The sequence below is a fragment of the Chiloscyllium plagiosum genome, unplaced genomic scaffold (assembly GCF_037043375.1).
Source record: "Chiloscyllium plagiosum isolate Xiang-an unplaced genomic scaffold, Cpla_swu_hap1 HiC_scaffold_7, whole genome shotgun sequence".
NCBI lineage: Eukaryota > Metazoa > Chordata > Chondrichthyes > Orectolobiformes > Hemiscylliidae > Chiloscyllium > Chiloscyllium plagiosum.
The window spans coordinates 109811488-109828815 of record NW_028270145.1 but is presented as its reverse complement, the minus strand read 5'-3'; the positions used below and the strand labels follow the sequence as shown (position 1 = coordinate 109828815).

Genomic DNA, 17328 nt, shown 5'->3' with positions numbered 1-17328 from the left:
TTCCTCCACACTGCCAAGAATCATGCCTTTAATCCTGTACTCTGCATTCAAGTTCGACCTTCCAAAGTGAATAACTTCATCCTTTTCCAGATTGAACTCTATCTTCCACTGATCAGCCCAGTTCTGCATCCTGGAAATGTCTCATTGCAACCTACAATAGCCCTCCACACTATCCACAACTCCACCAACCTTTGTGTCATTGGCAAACTTACTAACCCACCCTTCCACTTCCTCATCCAAGTTGTTTATAAAAAACACAAAGAGCGGAGGTCCCAGAACCAATCCCTGCAGGACACCACTGGTCACTGAGCTCCATGCTGAATACCTTTCATCTACCACCACCCTCTGTCTTCTATGGGCCAGCCAATTCTGTATCCAGATAGCCAGGTTTCACTGCATTCCATGCCTTCTGACTTTCTGAATGAACCAACCTTATCGAACACCTTGCTAAGATCCATGTACACCACATCCACTGCTCTACCTTCATCAACGTGTTTTGTCACATCCTCAAAGAATTCAATAAGTTTTGTGAGGCACAACCTGCCCCTCACAAAGCCATGCTGACTATCTCTAATTAAACTATAATTTTCCAAGTAATCATAAATCCTATCTCTCAGAATCCTTTCCAATACTTTGCCCACCCCTGACATAAGACTGACTGGTTTGTAATTCCAAGGATTATCTCTATTCCCTTACTTGAACATTTGCCACCCTCCAATCATCTGGCTCTACTCTAGTGGACAGTGAGGACACAAAGATCATCGCAAAGGCACAGTAATCTCTTCCCTCACTTCCTGTAGCAACCTAGGATATAACTTATCAAGCCCAGGGGATTTATCTAATCTTATGTTTTTCAAAAATTTCAGCACATCCTCCTTCCTAACATAAACCTGTTCGAGCATATCAGTCTCTTTCACGCTGTCCTCAGAAATGTCAAGGTCCCTCTCGGTAGTGAATAGTGAAGACAAGTATTCATTAAGGACTTCCCCTACTTCCTCCAACTCCAGGCACAAGTTCCCTCCACCAACCCTGATCAGCCCTACCCTCACTCTAGCCATCCTTCCTCACGTAAGTGTAGAACGCTTTAGGATTTTCCTTAATTGCGAGTTTTGAGAAGATTTGTAGCTCAGGGTGAGATTCAGGATGTAGGTTTGCTCCCTGAGCTGGAAGGTTCATTTCCAGATGTTTTGTCACCATACGAGATAACATCTTCAGTGGACCTCCGGGCAAAGCACTGTTGATAATTCCTGCTTTCTATTTATATGTTTGGGTTTCCTTGGGGTGGTGATATCATTTCCTGTGGTGACATCATTTCCGGTGGTGATGTCATTTCCAGTTCTTTTTGTCAGGGGGTGATAGATGGGGTCTAACTCGACGTGTTTGTTGATATAGTTCTGGTTGGAATGCCATACTTCAGTGGGACAAACCTGTCCAGCACTATCAGCAAGTGCTCCCTAAACAACTTCCACATTTCTGTCATGCATTTCCCTGCGATCATCTGTTCCCAATTTAGGAGCCCCAGTTACTGCCTAATAGCATTGTAATTCCCCCTCCCCCAATTAAGTACTTTCTCATACTGTCTGCTCTTCTATCCCTTCCCATTAATATAATAAAGGTCAGGCAATTGTGATCACTCTCACTGAAATGCCGAGGTCTGACACCTGGCCTGGTCCGTTGCCAAGTGCCAAATCCAAAATGGCCTCCCTTTAGTCTGTCTATCTACATATTGCGTCAGGAACCCTTCCTGAGCACACCTGACAAAAACTGCCTCATCGAAACTATTTGAACTAAGGACATTCCAATCGATATTAGGGAAGTTAAAGTCACCCATGATAACAACCCCGCTATTTCTGCACCTTTCCAAAATCTGCCTCCCAATCTGCTCCTCCGTGTTTCTGTTGCTACGAGGGGGCCTGTAGAAAACTCCCAGTAAAGTGACTGCTCCTTTTGTCTTTCTGACTTCCATCCATACTGACTCTGTAGGCAAACCCTCCTCGACGACCGCCCTTTCTGCAGCTGTGATACTATCCCTGATTAGCAATGCCACTCCTCCACCTCTTTTACCTGCTCCCCAATTCCTTTTGAAACATCTAAACCCTGGAACATCCAACAACCATTCCTGCCCCTTAGATATCCAAGTCTCTGTAATGGCCACAACATCATAGTTCCAAGTACTAATCCATGCTCTGAGTTTGTCACCCTTATTCCTGATACTTCTTGTGTAAAATAGACACACTTCAACCCATCAAACTGAATGCAGCTTCGCCCAGTCAAGTGCCCATCCCTCCTCACAGATTCTTTGCATGCAGTATCTGGCTGCTCACTACCTACTCCATTATCTGATCCGTAGCTCAGGTTCCCACCTACCTGCCAATCTATTTTAAACTCTTCCGAAGAGCTCTAGCAAACATCCTGCTCAGGATATTGGTGCCCATCCTGTTCAGATGCAACCCATCCTTCTTGTTCAGGACCCACCTTCCCCAGAAGGTATCCCAGTGGTCCATCCTACACCAGCCCTACAATATTTTCATCTTCACTTACATTTCTTTAAGGGCTCTCTCTCATATTTTATTTAGTTATTGCTCCTGTGAAGCACCTTAGGATGTTTTATTACGTTAAAGCCATCATTGAGTACATTTAAGACTGAGTTAGATAGGTTCTTGAGTATCAAGGGGATCAAGGGTTATGGGGAGAAAGCGGGAGAATGGGGTTGAGAAACTTATCGGTCATCCATGAATGGCAGAGCAGACATGGGGGCTGAATGGCCTAATTTCTGCTCCTGTGTCATATGGTTGTATATAAATGCAGGTTATTATTGTTATACAAATGGGCCAACAATCACTAAAAGCTGCTTGGATAGCAGGAAGGTTCATTTTGGCCACAGTCTGTAATACAAGCTGTGAGCACAGGACAGGCTCCAGACTCCTAATTACTGCACTATCAAACCTAACAACTGTGGACCTTACAGTTGAGATCTCCAGTACTTACTATAGCATCAAATCGTGAGTAGAGATTCACAACTTTACCTGGAATAGAAAGAAAAGTCAATCAGCAAGTGATCACTGTTCTATAAACTCATGAAAGCAGTGTCATGACAACAGATCATAACCCTGAATTACTTACAGAGGTTTTGAACTTCTTAAGTAAAAAGACATATATGCCAAAAGATGATTGAGGATGGTTGATGTCTAAAATCTCTCTGTGGATTTCAGAGAAACATTATGGAACGTCACACTTAATGAGTATCAAAGGATCTTCATAGGATAGAAGAAAGTCCCTACAGTATGGAAATAGGCTAATCAGCCCAACGAGTCCAGACTGACCCTCTCACCTAGACCCACCTCTGTAACCCTGGATAAGGCACCTAACCTCCACATCTCTGAATGCAATAGGCAATTTAGCAAGGCCAATCCACCTTTAGAGTGTGTGAGGAAACTGGAGCACCTGGCAGAAACCCACACAGACACAGAGAGAACATACAAACTCCACACAGACAGTCACCCAAGGCTGGAATTGAACCCAGGTCCCTGGCATTGTGAGGCAGCAGTGCTAGCCACTGAGCCACCATGCCAACAGCAATAGCCCAAATGGAGAGATACATTCAACAAACCAAATAGGGGTCTCCTGTGGACTCTGTCCCAGGCTGTTGACATGATGGAAAGGCAGAAAGACATGCTTGAGTTTTAATCTTCCAACAAAATACGAGAAAGCAAGTTAAAATAAACAATTATAAATCCTGGTCTCTGGGCACTGGTGTGCTACAGAGCAGACATGCTAGTGTGTTATCTTTTGATTAAAGTTCTACTGCGTTAGAGTGTTCCATTGAGAGGCCCAGCTGAGAACATACTCTGGACACCCCAGCATGTGCAGCTAAAAAGAAATAAAAAATAGAAATTGCTGGAAAAGCTCAGCGGGTCTGGAGGGGGTGCAGAGGAGGTTCACCAGGTTGATTCCGGAGTTGAGAGAGTTGGCTTAAGAGGAGAGACTGAGTAGACTGGGATTATACTCATTGGAATTTTGAAGAATGAGGTATGATCTTATAGAAACACATAAAATTCTGAACGAAATAGATAAGATAGAGCAGGGAGGTTGTTTACACTGGCAGATTAAACTAGAACTGGGGGCATAGTCTCAAAATACGAGGGAGCAGGTTTAGGACTGAGTTGAGGAGGAACTTCTTCACCCAAAGGGCTGTGAATCTGAGGAATTCTTGGCCCAGTGAGGCAGTTAAGGCTACCTCGCTGAATGTTTTTAAGGCAAAGATGGATAGATTTTTGAACAATAAAGGAATTAAGGGTTACGGTAAGTGGAGCTAAGTCAACGAAAAGATCAGCCAGGTCTTATCGATGGGCCAGATGGCCTGCTTTTAATCCAATTCTTATGTTTTTATATGGTTCCTACCTCAGAGACACAGATTTTAAAGTCCTAGTAGCATTAATTTATAGGTATCCCAAATTGCTGGTGTTATTAAATCTTGAGCTGTTTTAAAATGAATTGCATTCATAAAGGATCTTTTATGACTCCAAGTGATTCCAAAGTACTTGAGAGCTGTAATCAATTTTATAATACTGGAAAGGCCAATTTGCAAGTAGCAAACATCCACAAATGACCAGCTGTGACTTTTTTCAGTGATATGGTCGAGGAATACTTTTGGCTTGGACCCTGAAAAAAAATGGCCCCTCTCCGTAAGACTTTATAAAGCTCTGGTAAAGCTCTGGTTAGGCCCCATTTGGAGTACTGTGTCCAGTTTTGGTCCCCACACCTCAGGAAGGACATACTGGCACTGGAACGTGTCCAGCGGAGATTCACACGGATGATCCCTGGAATGACAGGTCTAACATATGAGGAACGGCTGAGGATACTGGGATTGTATTCGTTGGAGTTTAGAAGATTAAGGGGAGACTTAATAGAGACGTACAAAATAATACATGGCTTGGAAAAGGTGGATGCTAGGAAATTGTTTCAGTTAAACGAGGAGACTAGGACCTGTGGACACAGCCTTAGAATTAGAGGGGGTCATTTCAGAACAGAAATGCGGAGACATTTCTTCAGCCAGAGAGTGGTGGGCCTGTGGAATTCATTGCCACGGAGTGCAGTGGAAGCCGGGACGCTAAATGTCTTCAAGGCCGAGATTGATAGATTCTTGTTGTCTAGAGGAATTAAGGGCTACGGGGAGAACGCTGGTAAGTGGAGCTGAAATGCGCATCAGCCATGATTGAATGGCGGAGTGGACTCGATGGGCCGAATGGCCTTACTTCCACTCCTATGTCTTATGGTCTTATGGTCTTATTCTTCAAGGTAGTGCCTGTGAGATGTTCCACTTCCATCTATCAGAGTAGATAAATGAATTTATATCTCATCCCAAACATGACACATCTGGCAGTGCAGTACTTCCTCAGTACCATGCTGGGAAATCAGCCTGGACACTGTACTCAAGACTTGAGTGGGACTCGAACCCATGACATTCTAACTCAACCATTCAACCCAACTGAGGAGCCATTGCATTTTGAGACTGAATGGTTTTCAAGGCATTGAAAGCAGTTATGCAGGTTAAATCCCCTCTAAATTCAACAGGTAAGCTATCTCGATTCTGTCTGTCCAATTATAGTCATAAAGATGTATAACATGGAAACAGACCCTTCATGCTGACCAGATATCCTAAATTAATCTAGTCCCATTTGTCAGCACTTGGCCCATATCCCTCTAAACCCTTCCTATTCATATACCCATCTAGCTGCCTTTTAAATGTTGTAATTGTACCAGCCTCCATCACTTTCTCTGGCAGCTCATTCCATACACTCAATACCCTTTGCGTGAAAAAGTTACCCATTAGGTCCCTTCTATATCGTTTCCCTCTCACTCTAAACCTATATCATCTCGTTTTGGACTCCCCCACCCCAGGGAAAAGACCTTGTTTATTCACCCTATCCGTGCCCCTCATGATTGTACAAACCTCTATAAGGTCACCCCTCAGCCTCTGACGCCCCAGCCTGTTCAGCCTCTCCCTATAGCTTAAATCCTCCAACTCTGGCAACATCTTTGTAAAGCTTTTCTTCATTCTAAGGAAGGGTCACGTTAACTCTAATTTCTCTCCACTGATGCTGGTGGACCTGCTGAGATTTTCCAGCAATTCCTGTTTCAATTCTGCTCTCTGTGGTTTGTCCAGGTGATTATTTATTTACATCCTGTTAACTCCCATCTTGTACCTTCCTCTTACTTACCCAACTTGTTCACCACCGGCAAAGCAGACACCCTTCTTGCCACAAAGATCCCAAGTGCTTCATAAACTGATGACGTCTCCTCTATCACGGCTACATCTTTGTAGGTCCCAATCGCAAGCTCCTCTAGCGTCTTCTTCATAAAGCTTGGCTTGGGCAGCTTTGAGGCCTGAAAGGAAATGGAATTGGGCAGTGAGATCAACGAAATGGATTTTGTCAGAATAAATTTAAAAATTCGATTAGATGGAATACACTGCAGTGACACAAACCGTAAGGATGTAATTTCAACTCCTGGTCTGGGCTGATGGATCTTAGTCACGGTTTGAGAGATTGGTGTAATCAAGATAACTCAAGGGATTTTCATATAAATCATCGCCTAAATTTGAGCTCATCTAAACTCTGCTGCCTGGATGCCAACTCACACCAAACCTCGGTCGCCCTTAACCCTTTGTTTGATTGGTTCCCAGTCCGACAATGCTTCAGTTTAAAAATTCTCATCCTTATTTACAAACCATCACTTCCAATTCCAAAACTCTGCAAGATCTTTGTACTCTCTCTAGTCTGGTGCTCTTACCAATTCCCAATTTCAATTCTTCCATCATTGGCAGCAGTGTTTTCACCTGTTTGTCAGTTGAGGATACGAATGAGGGTACAGCTGTCTGCTGGTAACTTTTATTTAAGGCAAAGTTCCATTGTTATTTAAGTGATTTATGCTGTAAATAAAGTATAACATTGATGTGCATTACTCCTGCATTATGTTTCTATTACTTAGTGTGTGTTTTACATAGAACGGTACAGCACAGTACAGGCCCTTCGGCCCTTGTGCCCTCCATTCTGCAACATTTCTTACAACCATGTCCACAGATCCCTCAAAGTTGCCACCCAGGTTGAAAGGTTTGTTAAGAAGGCGTGTGATCTGTTAGCTTTCATGAGCAGGGGGATTGAGTTTAAGAGTCGCGAGGTTATGCTGCAGCTCTATAGAGCCCTGGTTAGAGCACACCTGGAATATTGTGTTCAGTTCTTGTCTCTTCATTATAGGAAAGCTATGGAAGCTTTAGAGAGGAGATTTACCAGGATGCTGTTTGGACTGGAGGGCATGTCTTATGAAGAAAGGTTGAGGGAGCTGGGATTTTTTCTCATTGGAGTGAAGAGCGATGAGAGGTCACTTGATAGAGATGTGCAAGAGGAGCAGGAAAACTGACGTTTCGGGCAAAAGCCCTGATGAAGGGCTTTTGCCTGAAACGTCGATTTTCTTGCTCCTCGGATGCTGCCTGACCTGCTGTGTTTTTCCAGCACCACACTAATCTAGACTCTGATTTCCAGCATCTGCAGTCCTCACTTCTGCCTAGAGGTGTACAAGATATTGAGAGGCATAGATTAAGTGGATAGCCAAAAACTTTTTCCATGGTGGAAATGTCTATCATAAGGGGGCACAATTTTAAGGTGATTGGAGGAAGGTTTAGGGGAGATGTCAGAGGTAGGTTCTTTACACAGAGAGTGGTGGGTTCATAGAATGCACAGCCACCAGTGGGAGTAGAGTCAGATACATTAGGGACATTTAAGCAACTCTTGGATAGGCGCATGGATGATAGTACAATGAAGAGTATGTAGGTTAGACTGATCTTAGAGTAGGATAGAAGGCCAGCACAACATTGAGGGCCGAAGGACCTGGACTGGGCTGTACTGTTCCATGTTCTATGTTCTAACCTCTCCACTCTCTCCTTCCTCCTCTAAAACACTGCTTAGAACGAGCGAGCACTACAGCAGGTGAGGGAAGCAGAGGTAGATAGATATTTGGTAAGCAAAGGAAGTGAAAGGTTATTAAGGGATAGACAAGAATATGGATTGAAGTTACAATCAAATAAATCATGATCATAATAAATGGCAGAGAAGACATGAGGAGCTGAAAGGCCTCCGTCTGCTCACTGTTAGTATTTGTATAAACCCTATCTCTTTGGATTAGATTAGATTAGACTCCCTACAGTGTGGAAACAGGCCCTTCAGCCCAACAAGTCCACACTGACCCTTTGAAGAGTAACCCACCAGACCCATTTCCCCCTGACTAATGCACCTAACACTATGGGCAATTTAACATAGTCAATTCACCTGACCTGCACATCTTTGGAAACTCATGAAGATACAGGGAGAATGTGCAATCTCCACACAGACAATCTGACTGGGCATTGTATCATTATCTCTTTATGTGGTTGAGTGTCAAATTTGTTTCATAATGTTCTCGCAGAGTGCTTTGGCTTTGGGACGTTTTATTACAATAAAGGTGTTTGATGACACTGTATACCTGGAAGTTATGATAGTTGTTATAAACTATTTTAATTGGTGAGTCAGCATGTTCAGTGGGATGGCAGTGCCATAGTGGTAATGTCACTGAATTAGTAATCCTGAGCCCCAGTTTATTGTTTTGGAGATTATGGGTTCAAATCTGACCACCACATTCAAAGGAATGCTTCCTTTTGCTATTCCTGGTACTTATTAAAAACATTTGATTCATTAAAATGAGGAAAATTTACCACCTTTACCTGGTCTGGCCTACATGTGACTCCAGACCCACGTCAATGTCAGTGACTCTTAACTGCCCTTTGAGCAATTAGAGATGCAAAATAAATGCTGGCCTAGCCAGTGGATACTCGCATCCCAATAATTTTAAAGACAGTGTGTACAAAGTGGGAGCTGATACCAGAAAGCAGCTTCAAACACCAACTGACCCTTGAAGTTGGAACTGTGCTGAAGGGAAAGTTGTTGAGTTTGGTAGTCAATTGTAAGTTTCAAAACTGAAAGAGATAGAATCTGGTCCAGCGAGGGTATTAAGAGAAATTGACCAAGTAAACAGTAAGGGTGAATGAAGGTGAGATACAGAGACAAAAATAGGAATTGCTGGGAAAAGCTCAGCAGGTCTGGCAGTACCTGCGGAGAGGAATCAAAGTTTATGTTTCATGTCTAGTGAGTACTGGTCAGTTCCGGTAAGGTACAGTTTAGCTATGATCTCAGTGAAGTCTGGTACAGGTTTGAGAGGCATCAGAACAAAAGTAGGCCATTCAGCCCATCGCGTGCCCTCCACTATTCAATGAGATTGCGGCTGATCTGATAATTCTTTGTACAGCCCAGGTTAGAGCACACTTGGAATATTGTGTCCAGCTCTGGTCATCTCATGACAGAAAAGCTGTGGAAGCTTTGGAGAGGGTGCAGAGGAGATTTACCAGAATGCTGCCTAGACTGGAGGGTATGGTCCCGATGCGGTCTCCTCTACGTTGGGGAGACAGGACGCTTATTCGCACAATGCTTCAGAGCGGCACGGTGGCACAGTGGTTAGCACTGCTGCCTCACAGCGCCAGAGACCCGGGTTCAATTCCCACCTCAGGCGACTGACTGTGTGGAGTTTGCACATTCTCCCCGTGTCTGCGTGGGTTTCCTCCGGGTGCTCTGGTTTCCTCCCACAATCCAAAGATGTGCAGGATCAGGTGAATTAGCCATGCTAAATTGCCCGTAGTGTTAGGTAAGGGGTAAATGTAAGGTTATGGGTGGGTTGCGCTTCGGCGGGTCGGTGTGGACTTGTTGGGCCAAAGGGCCTGTTTCCACACTGTAAAGTAATCTAATCTAAAGAACATCTCCGGGACACCAGCACCAACCAAACCCACTGCCCCGTGGCCAAACACTTCAATTCTCCCTTCCACTCTACCGAGGACATGCATGTTCTGGGCCTCTCAGCTACCTTCCCCCTAGCCCCCTCACCCACCCACCTCTGAGGCTCCCAGCCTCATTCCTGATGAAGGGCTTTGGGCCCCCATGCTCAGTGTGATGGTGTTGGTGATGCTGTTCCCAATCTGGACTGACTGAGGACTCCCAGAGGGAGGCATCTAGGCCCAGTAGACTCAGTTTTCCAGTCAGGTGCTGAGGAATGAAAGTGTTAAATGCAGAACTGAAGTCTATGAACAGTAGTCCGACATAGGTGTCCTTCTTCTCCGGGTGGGTGAGGGCAAGATGGAGAGTGGTGGAGATGGCATCATCAGTTGAGCGGTTGGGACGATACGTTATCCAGTGAGGGGTCAGCAGGGTCTTCATCTGCCTCATCACAAGCCTCTTGAAACACTCCATGGTCCTCGACTCTCCCACAAGAGGAAACAACCTTTCCTCATCTCCCCTGTCAAGTCCCCTAAGAATCTTGTATGTTTCAATAAAGTCACCTCTCATTCTTCTAAACTCTAATGTGTACAGGCCCAGGCCTACTCAATTTCTCCTCATGAACCAGTCCCTTCTTACCTGGAATCAACCAAATGATCCTTCTCTAGACAATCTCTGATGCTATTATATTTTTCCTTTGTTAAGAGGCCAAAAGCTGGTCATGTGTGTTCCTGGCATAATCTGACTAGTGCATTGTATATTTTTAGCAAAATCTCTATACTTTTATATTCTATTCCTTTTGAAATAAAGGTCACCGTTCCATTTGCCTTCGGTCTCACCCTGTGAACTTTGATGCTAAAGTTTTGAGATTTATGGACGAAGACCCCCAACTCTTTCTGTTCTGTAGCTTTCTGCAGTCTCTCCCCATTTAAATAATATTCAGCTCCTCTATTATTCCAGCCAAAGTGTATAACATAATATTTTCCCAAATTATATTCCATTATATTCCGGCATCAGTGGTTGAGGGGTGACCTTATAGAAATTTATAAAATCATGAGGGGCATGGATAAGGTGAATAGACAAAATCTTTTCTTCAGGGTAGGAGAGTCCAGAACTAGAGGGCATATGTTTAGGGTGAGAGGGGAAAGATTTAAAAGGTACCTCAGAACCAACTTTTTTCACGCAGAGAGTGGTGTGTGTATGGAAGTGATGGAGGTTGGTACAAGTACAACATTTAAAAGGCATCTGGATAAGCATATGAATAGGAGGGATTTAGGGGAATATGGATATAGGGCTGGTAAATGGGACAAAATTAATTTAGGATATCTGGTTGGTGTGGCTGAATTGGACTGAAAGATCTATTTCCATGATGTACATCCCTATGACTCTATGACTCCATTTGCTAAGATCATAAAAACTGTCTGTGTAAAAATATTGTCATCTCCCCTCCAGTTCTTTGCTTCTATAATAATTTTGTGTCCTGTACTAGCTGAGTCTCCTGTTGGTAAAAGCTGTTTCTCTGTATTTACTCGAACAAAACCTCTTCATGATTTTGAACAGCTCACTTATATCTCTCCTCCACCTTCTCCACTGTAAGAGCAACAATCCTAGTTTCTCGCCAATTCCGTACTCATATTTAAGTGTAACGCAGTCAAGAAACTTACAAAGAGGTGGAAGTACTTCAGGATGCGTTTATGTGTCAGGACGTAGAGAACGTTCCCAGATATGGGGTCGATCACTGGCAGTCGATGAATTTTATTCTGAATCAGAGAGTAAACTGCATCAAATAGGCTAAAATGCGGAAAAAAAAACATGTGGGTAGATTATAATCAAAGAACAGGTCAACGTACTTCACAAGAATGCTAACCTTCCTCATGATGAGAAGGATTGACATCAATATGACTGGACCACCCTGGACTTTGCTGAATATTTGTGTTGAATATATTTAAGGAAGACATTGATACCTATCTTAAAGGCATCAAGGCCTATGGGAGTAAGGCAGGCACATGGCACTGAGAAAGAGCATCAGTCATCATCACATTGAATGGTGGAACAAGCTTGAAGAGCTGACTGACCTACTCTTGCTTCTGGTTCGTATGTTTTTCATGTTTTATTTCAATTACTGTCTCACAGCACGCCCTCAATATTTCTCAGATGTGGGATTAGCGATCGGATTCTGTAACTATCAGCGCAGCGCTGTTTGTAGATGTCAAGCCATTGGTCAGTCAGACCATAATCTCGGAGTCAGGGATTCTAGTTTCGAATTCCACTCTGCAAGACCTGAGCAGATCACCGAGCCCCTGGTGTAGAATCGCACTGTCAGAGATACTGTCTTAGAAAGAGCTGTCATCTCAGAGTCCCACTACACTACTCTGAAAAGAGAACGAGGAATTCACACCTAAAAATCTTGGCCAATAGCTATCTTTTACATTGTCCCTAATGTTCTTTCACGTGACTCTTTTCAGGGGCTTGCTGTGTGCAAGCTGCCAAATTCCACACTTCCCCTCAGGATAGCATTTCAGAAGACCCCGCCCAGTTGCATCGTGCTTTGGGGCAAGATTACAAATGTAAATGCTAAGCTTGTGAAACACTGGACTCTTAACAGGCTTGAACAAGCTCCTCTTCAAAAAAGGAGTCTGTCCTTTGCTAATAGCATCCAACAGTCTAAACATTCCCCCCCTTCACAACCAATTTGCAGCATGTGCTATGGCCACATTGCATTGCAACGTGGCTCCTCCAATAGCAGCTTCCAAACCCACGACCAGTACCATCCAGGAGGACGGGGAAAGCACCATCATCTTCTTATTGTTGCCTCCCTCCCAAGAATTATAACACGCCAAATTTTATCATTTCTCTGTGGCAAAGCCACATTGTCTGCTCCTCCCCTGTAATAGTGAGATCAAACTGGACAAACTGCAGTTCCAATCACACAGAATAATCATTTTACCTGTCATTTGGGGAGATACTGACCAGTTTCTTAAAGGAATCTTGCAAATAAATCTCTGGGGAAAAATAAAGAGGAGAGGAAAATCATTGATTAGAACAAGGCTGAGGGACATTGTCGGCTGAAGGAGAGAAGTAAAGGGAGACAAGCAGGAGGCTGGAAGAACACAGCATGTGGCGTAGCATCAGGAGGTTGGGCGAAAGTGAAGACTGCAGATGCTGGAGATCAGAGTAAGATTAGAGTGGTGCTGGAAAAACACAGCAGGTCAGGCAGCTTCCGAGGAGCTGGAAAATCGACGTTTCGGGCAAAAGCCCTTTATCAGGAATGAGACAGGGAGCCTCTGGAGCGGTGAGATAAATGGGTCCACTCACTCCTAGACTAGCACTGTCTCAGTTTTAAAATTCTCATTCTTGTCTCCATTGCCTCCACCCCCCTCCCCACAACCCCACCCCCCCCCCCCCCGCCCCCCACTTCCATAACACCCCTAACCCTTTCGGATGTTCCTCCAGCTCTGACCCATGACTCACCTCCGGGCTCATTTGCCTAATTTTTGATAGTAGTATCTTCAGCGGTCTAGATTCTAAACTCTATAATTCCCTCTCAGCTTCTGCTCTCCTCTCCTGAAAGAAACACCAGACGTGGGGGGAGAGTAACTGTCCTTGATATCAAGGCAATGTTTGACCTAATGTAACATCAAGGAGCCCTGACTAAACTGCAGTCATTGGGAAAGAGGGGAAAGCTGACTGGGCCTCCTCCACCACCAAACTCAAGCAACCCGACGCCTGGAGGAAGAACACCTCATTTTCCACCTTGGGACCCTCCAGCCGCACGGGATCAATGTTGACTTCACCAGTTTCCTGATCTCCCCTCCCCCGACCTTATCCTAGATCCAACCCTCCAAATCAGCACCACCCTCTTGACCTGTCCTACCTGTCCATCTTCCTTCCCCTCTATCCACTCCACCCTCCTCTCCAACCTATCACCATCATCCTCCCACCTTCATCTACTTATTGCACTCCCAGCTACTTTCCCCCTGCCCTACCCTCTTCCCATTTATCTCTCAACCCCCCGTGGCACTAACCCCCCCACCCCGCAACATTCCTGATGAAGAGCTGAACGTTGACTCTCCTGCTCCTCGGATGCTGTCTGATTGGCTGTGCTTTTCCAGCACCACACTTTTTGACTTTGGTTGCAATCATACCACCACCTTCCCCACACAGTGGAAGGTGATTGTGGTTGTTGGACATTAATTATTTCCACTCCAGAAAATCTCTGCAGGAGTTCCTCAGGGTATTGTCCTAGGTCCAACCATCTCCAGTTACTTCATTAATGACCTTCCCTCCATCATAAGATCAGAAGTGGGGATGTTCACCGATGATTGCACAACACTCAGCGCCATTCATGACTTCTCAGACACTGAAGCAGCCCGTGTTCAAATGCAGCAAGACCTGGATGAAGGGCTTGTGCCTGAAATGTTGACTGTCCTGCTCCTCAGATGCTGTCTGACCTGCTGTGCTTTTCCAACGCCAAACTATTCATCTCTGGGCAATATTCAGGTGGGCCTTGTAACATTAGTGCCACAGAAGTGTCAGGCAATGACCACAAGAAAGAATCTATCACCCCTTGACATTCAATGGCATTATCTTCATAGATTCGCCCTATCCTCAACATGCTGAGATCTCCCGTTGACATGAAATTCAACTGGACTATCTCTATAAATACAGTAGCTACAAGATTAGGTCAAAGCAACTGACCGATAGTTTGCCTGTCCACCATCTACAAGACATAGGTCAAGACCTTGAAGGTTAGCACCGCTGCATCACAGCACCAGGGACACGGGTTCAATTCCACCCTCAGGCGACTGTCTGTGTGGAGTTTGCACATTCTGTGTGGGTGCTCTAGTTTCCTCCCACAGTCCAAAGAAGTGCAGGTTAGGTGGATTGGCTGTAGTGTTCAGGGGGTTAGCCATGGCAAATGCAAGGGTTGAGAGAATGGGTCTGGGTGGGATGCTGTTCGGTGTTGGGCCAAATGGCCTGTTTCCACACTGTAGGGATTTTATGATGAGTATTCCCCACTTGGTTGGATGAATGGAGCTCCAGCAACACCCAAAAAACCTTGGCACCATCCAGAACAAAGTCACCCATTTAATTGACACCTCATCTACGAGCATTCATACCCTCCAACAGTGACAGCAGTGTGTACCATCCACAAGATGCACCGCAGTTATGTAGCAATGTTCCCCAGTCTGCACCTCACAAGCCAGTCATCACTGACACTTAGTGTCACATCTCATGAGTGTAGCAAGCTGGAAATGCAACCCTGCTTTCCTGGCAAAGTCACAAAAGTTGAAGATTTGATAAAAGTCCATAAACCCCCTCAATTTACGTGTCTTTTGGACCCAGGTTAATGGAAAACATATACCCGGTTTCCATACTTAACAAGAAATACTATTTCTTACAAATAAATAGATTCTCACTACAGGTAAACAATTATGAACCATCGTCGTATACCTCTACTCATTAAATCTTGAACCCCTTATAAAATTCTCTATATGCACACGTACAGACAGTTATACAGACAAACACGAAAAAACATTGGTGTTATGGGCAGAGGGAAAGACTGGGAATACAGTTCTGTGGTCCCTATGCACTCAACCACAGTACTAAAGAACTGCGGGACTGGACCAGGGGCATGTTTCATTAATGCAAGTGGAAAGTTTGGAGATAGGAGCTTTGTTAGATGTTCCAATGTCTGCCCCAGGCTGTTGGTGCATCCCTCAGTTAGATAGAGAAAGGGGCTGTAATCCCTATAACATAAGGGAATATAATTCCTAGAAAATAAGGGGGAAGAAGGGAGATAGAATTCCAATAAAATAGGGTGATATAAGAGAGAATTCCCATAAAAGAAGGTGATATCACTCCTGTAAAATGAGGGGATATAAAGGAGATTTAATTCCTTTGAAATAACCACCAGTAAACCATTAGTGATGGTGGAGAAAGAAGTGAACAGAGAGGATTTTGAAGCTATGCTCAATAGAAAGTGAATATTCAGGAATTACGCATCTAAACAACTTCTCCAAGGAAGAATTAATCTGTATATTGACAACTATAACAGAAGCACACACTCACATTGATTCATACTCAAACACCTAACTTGTTCACACTCAAATACACACACATTTTTAAAAACACTACTCGGATCGCTGGAGATCTGAAATAAAACAAAAACTGGAGAAATTGAGCAGGACTGGCAATATGTGTGGAGATGGAAACGGAGTTAATATTTCAACTCCAATATGACTCTTCTTTCTTTTTAACAGACAGTGCTGGACTCTTCATGGACTCTAAACATTAACATTGTTTCTCTCTTCAGAGATGCTGCTGCTAAGTTTCTCCAAAACATTCTTTTTGTATATCGCACACATTCACACTCACACACATATTTACATGTTTACATACACACATACATTCCCATTCAAACGCAGCCACACACATGCATTCACTCATTCAAACATTCGACACCACCGTCATAGGACAGATATCTAACAACGACAAGTCAGAATGCGGAATGGAAACAGAGGGCTTGGTGACGTGGTGCAATGGCAACATCAGCAAAACTAAAGAGCTAATACATTGACTTCAGAAAGAAAGGAGGAGAATACGCCCCCATCTACATCAGCAGAGCGGATGTTGAGATGGGTGGAGAGCATCAAGTTCCTCGGAGTGATGGTAACTGACAACCTGTCCTGCACTTCCCATGTAGATGCGACGGTCAAGGAGGCACAACACACTTTTTCTTCCTCAGGCGGCTCTGGGAAATTCAACATGTCCACAAGGACCCTTACAAATCCCTATAGCTACACATGGTGGCATGGGGAGAGATTGAACAGGCACGGTGGCACAGTGGTTAGCACTGCTGCCTCACAGCGCCAGAGACCGGTTCAATTCCCACTCAGGCAACTGACTGTGTGGAGTTTGCACATTCTCCCCGTATCTGCGTGGGTTTCCTCCGGGTGTTCCGGTTTCCTCCCACAGACCAAAAATGTGCAAGTTAGGTGAATTGGCCATGCTAAATTGCCCGTAGTATTAGGTGAAGGGATAACTGTAGGGGAATGGGTCTGGGTGGGTTGCGCTTCGGCAGGTTGGTATGGACTTGTTGGACCAAAGGGCCTGTTTCCACACTGAAATTAATCTAAGTAATCTAAACCACTGAAACTATTCTCTGCAGGTGCACTTCAGCCTGGTACGGTAAACGTTGAAGTTCTAAATTGGAGAAAGGCCTATTTTGACCGTATTGGGCAAGAACTTTCGAAAGCTGATTGGAGGCAGATGTTTGCAGGTAAAGGGACGGCTGGAAAATGGGAAGGCTTCAGAAATGAGATAACGAGAATCCGGAGAAAGTATATTCCTGTCAGGGTGAAAGGAAAGACTGGTAGGTATAGGGAATGCTGGATGACTAAAAAAATTGAGGGTTTGGTTAAGAAAAAGAAGGAAGCATATCTAAGGTATAAACAGGATAGATCAAGTGAAT

The 17328-nt window shown here is 44.4% G+C and overlaps 1 protein-coding gene across 4 annotated transcripts in view; it reads right to left on the bottom strand.

Moving 5' to 3' along the window:
* The window catches only part of LOC122551805 (5'-AMP-activated protein kinase subunit gamma-1-like), a 58353-nt gene that overhangs the window by 17880 nt on the left and 23145 nt on the right, over positions 1-17328 (bottom strand). For all 4 annotated transcript variants that reach the window (XM_087989347.1, XM_087989349.1, XM_087989348.1 and 1 more), the window contains 4 exons: positions 12802-12856; positions 11519-11645; positions 6222-6387; positions 2989-3026 (listed from right to left, as the gene is read on the bottom strand). In XM_087989347.1, the coding sequence (XP_087845473.1) occupies positions 2989-3026; positions 6222-6387; positions 11519-11645; positions 12802-12856 (386 nt within the window). The remainder of the gene's footprint in view (positions 1-2988; positions 3027-6221; positions 6388-11518; positions 11646-12801; positions 12857-17328) is intronic.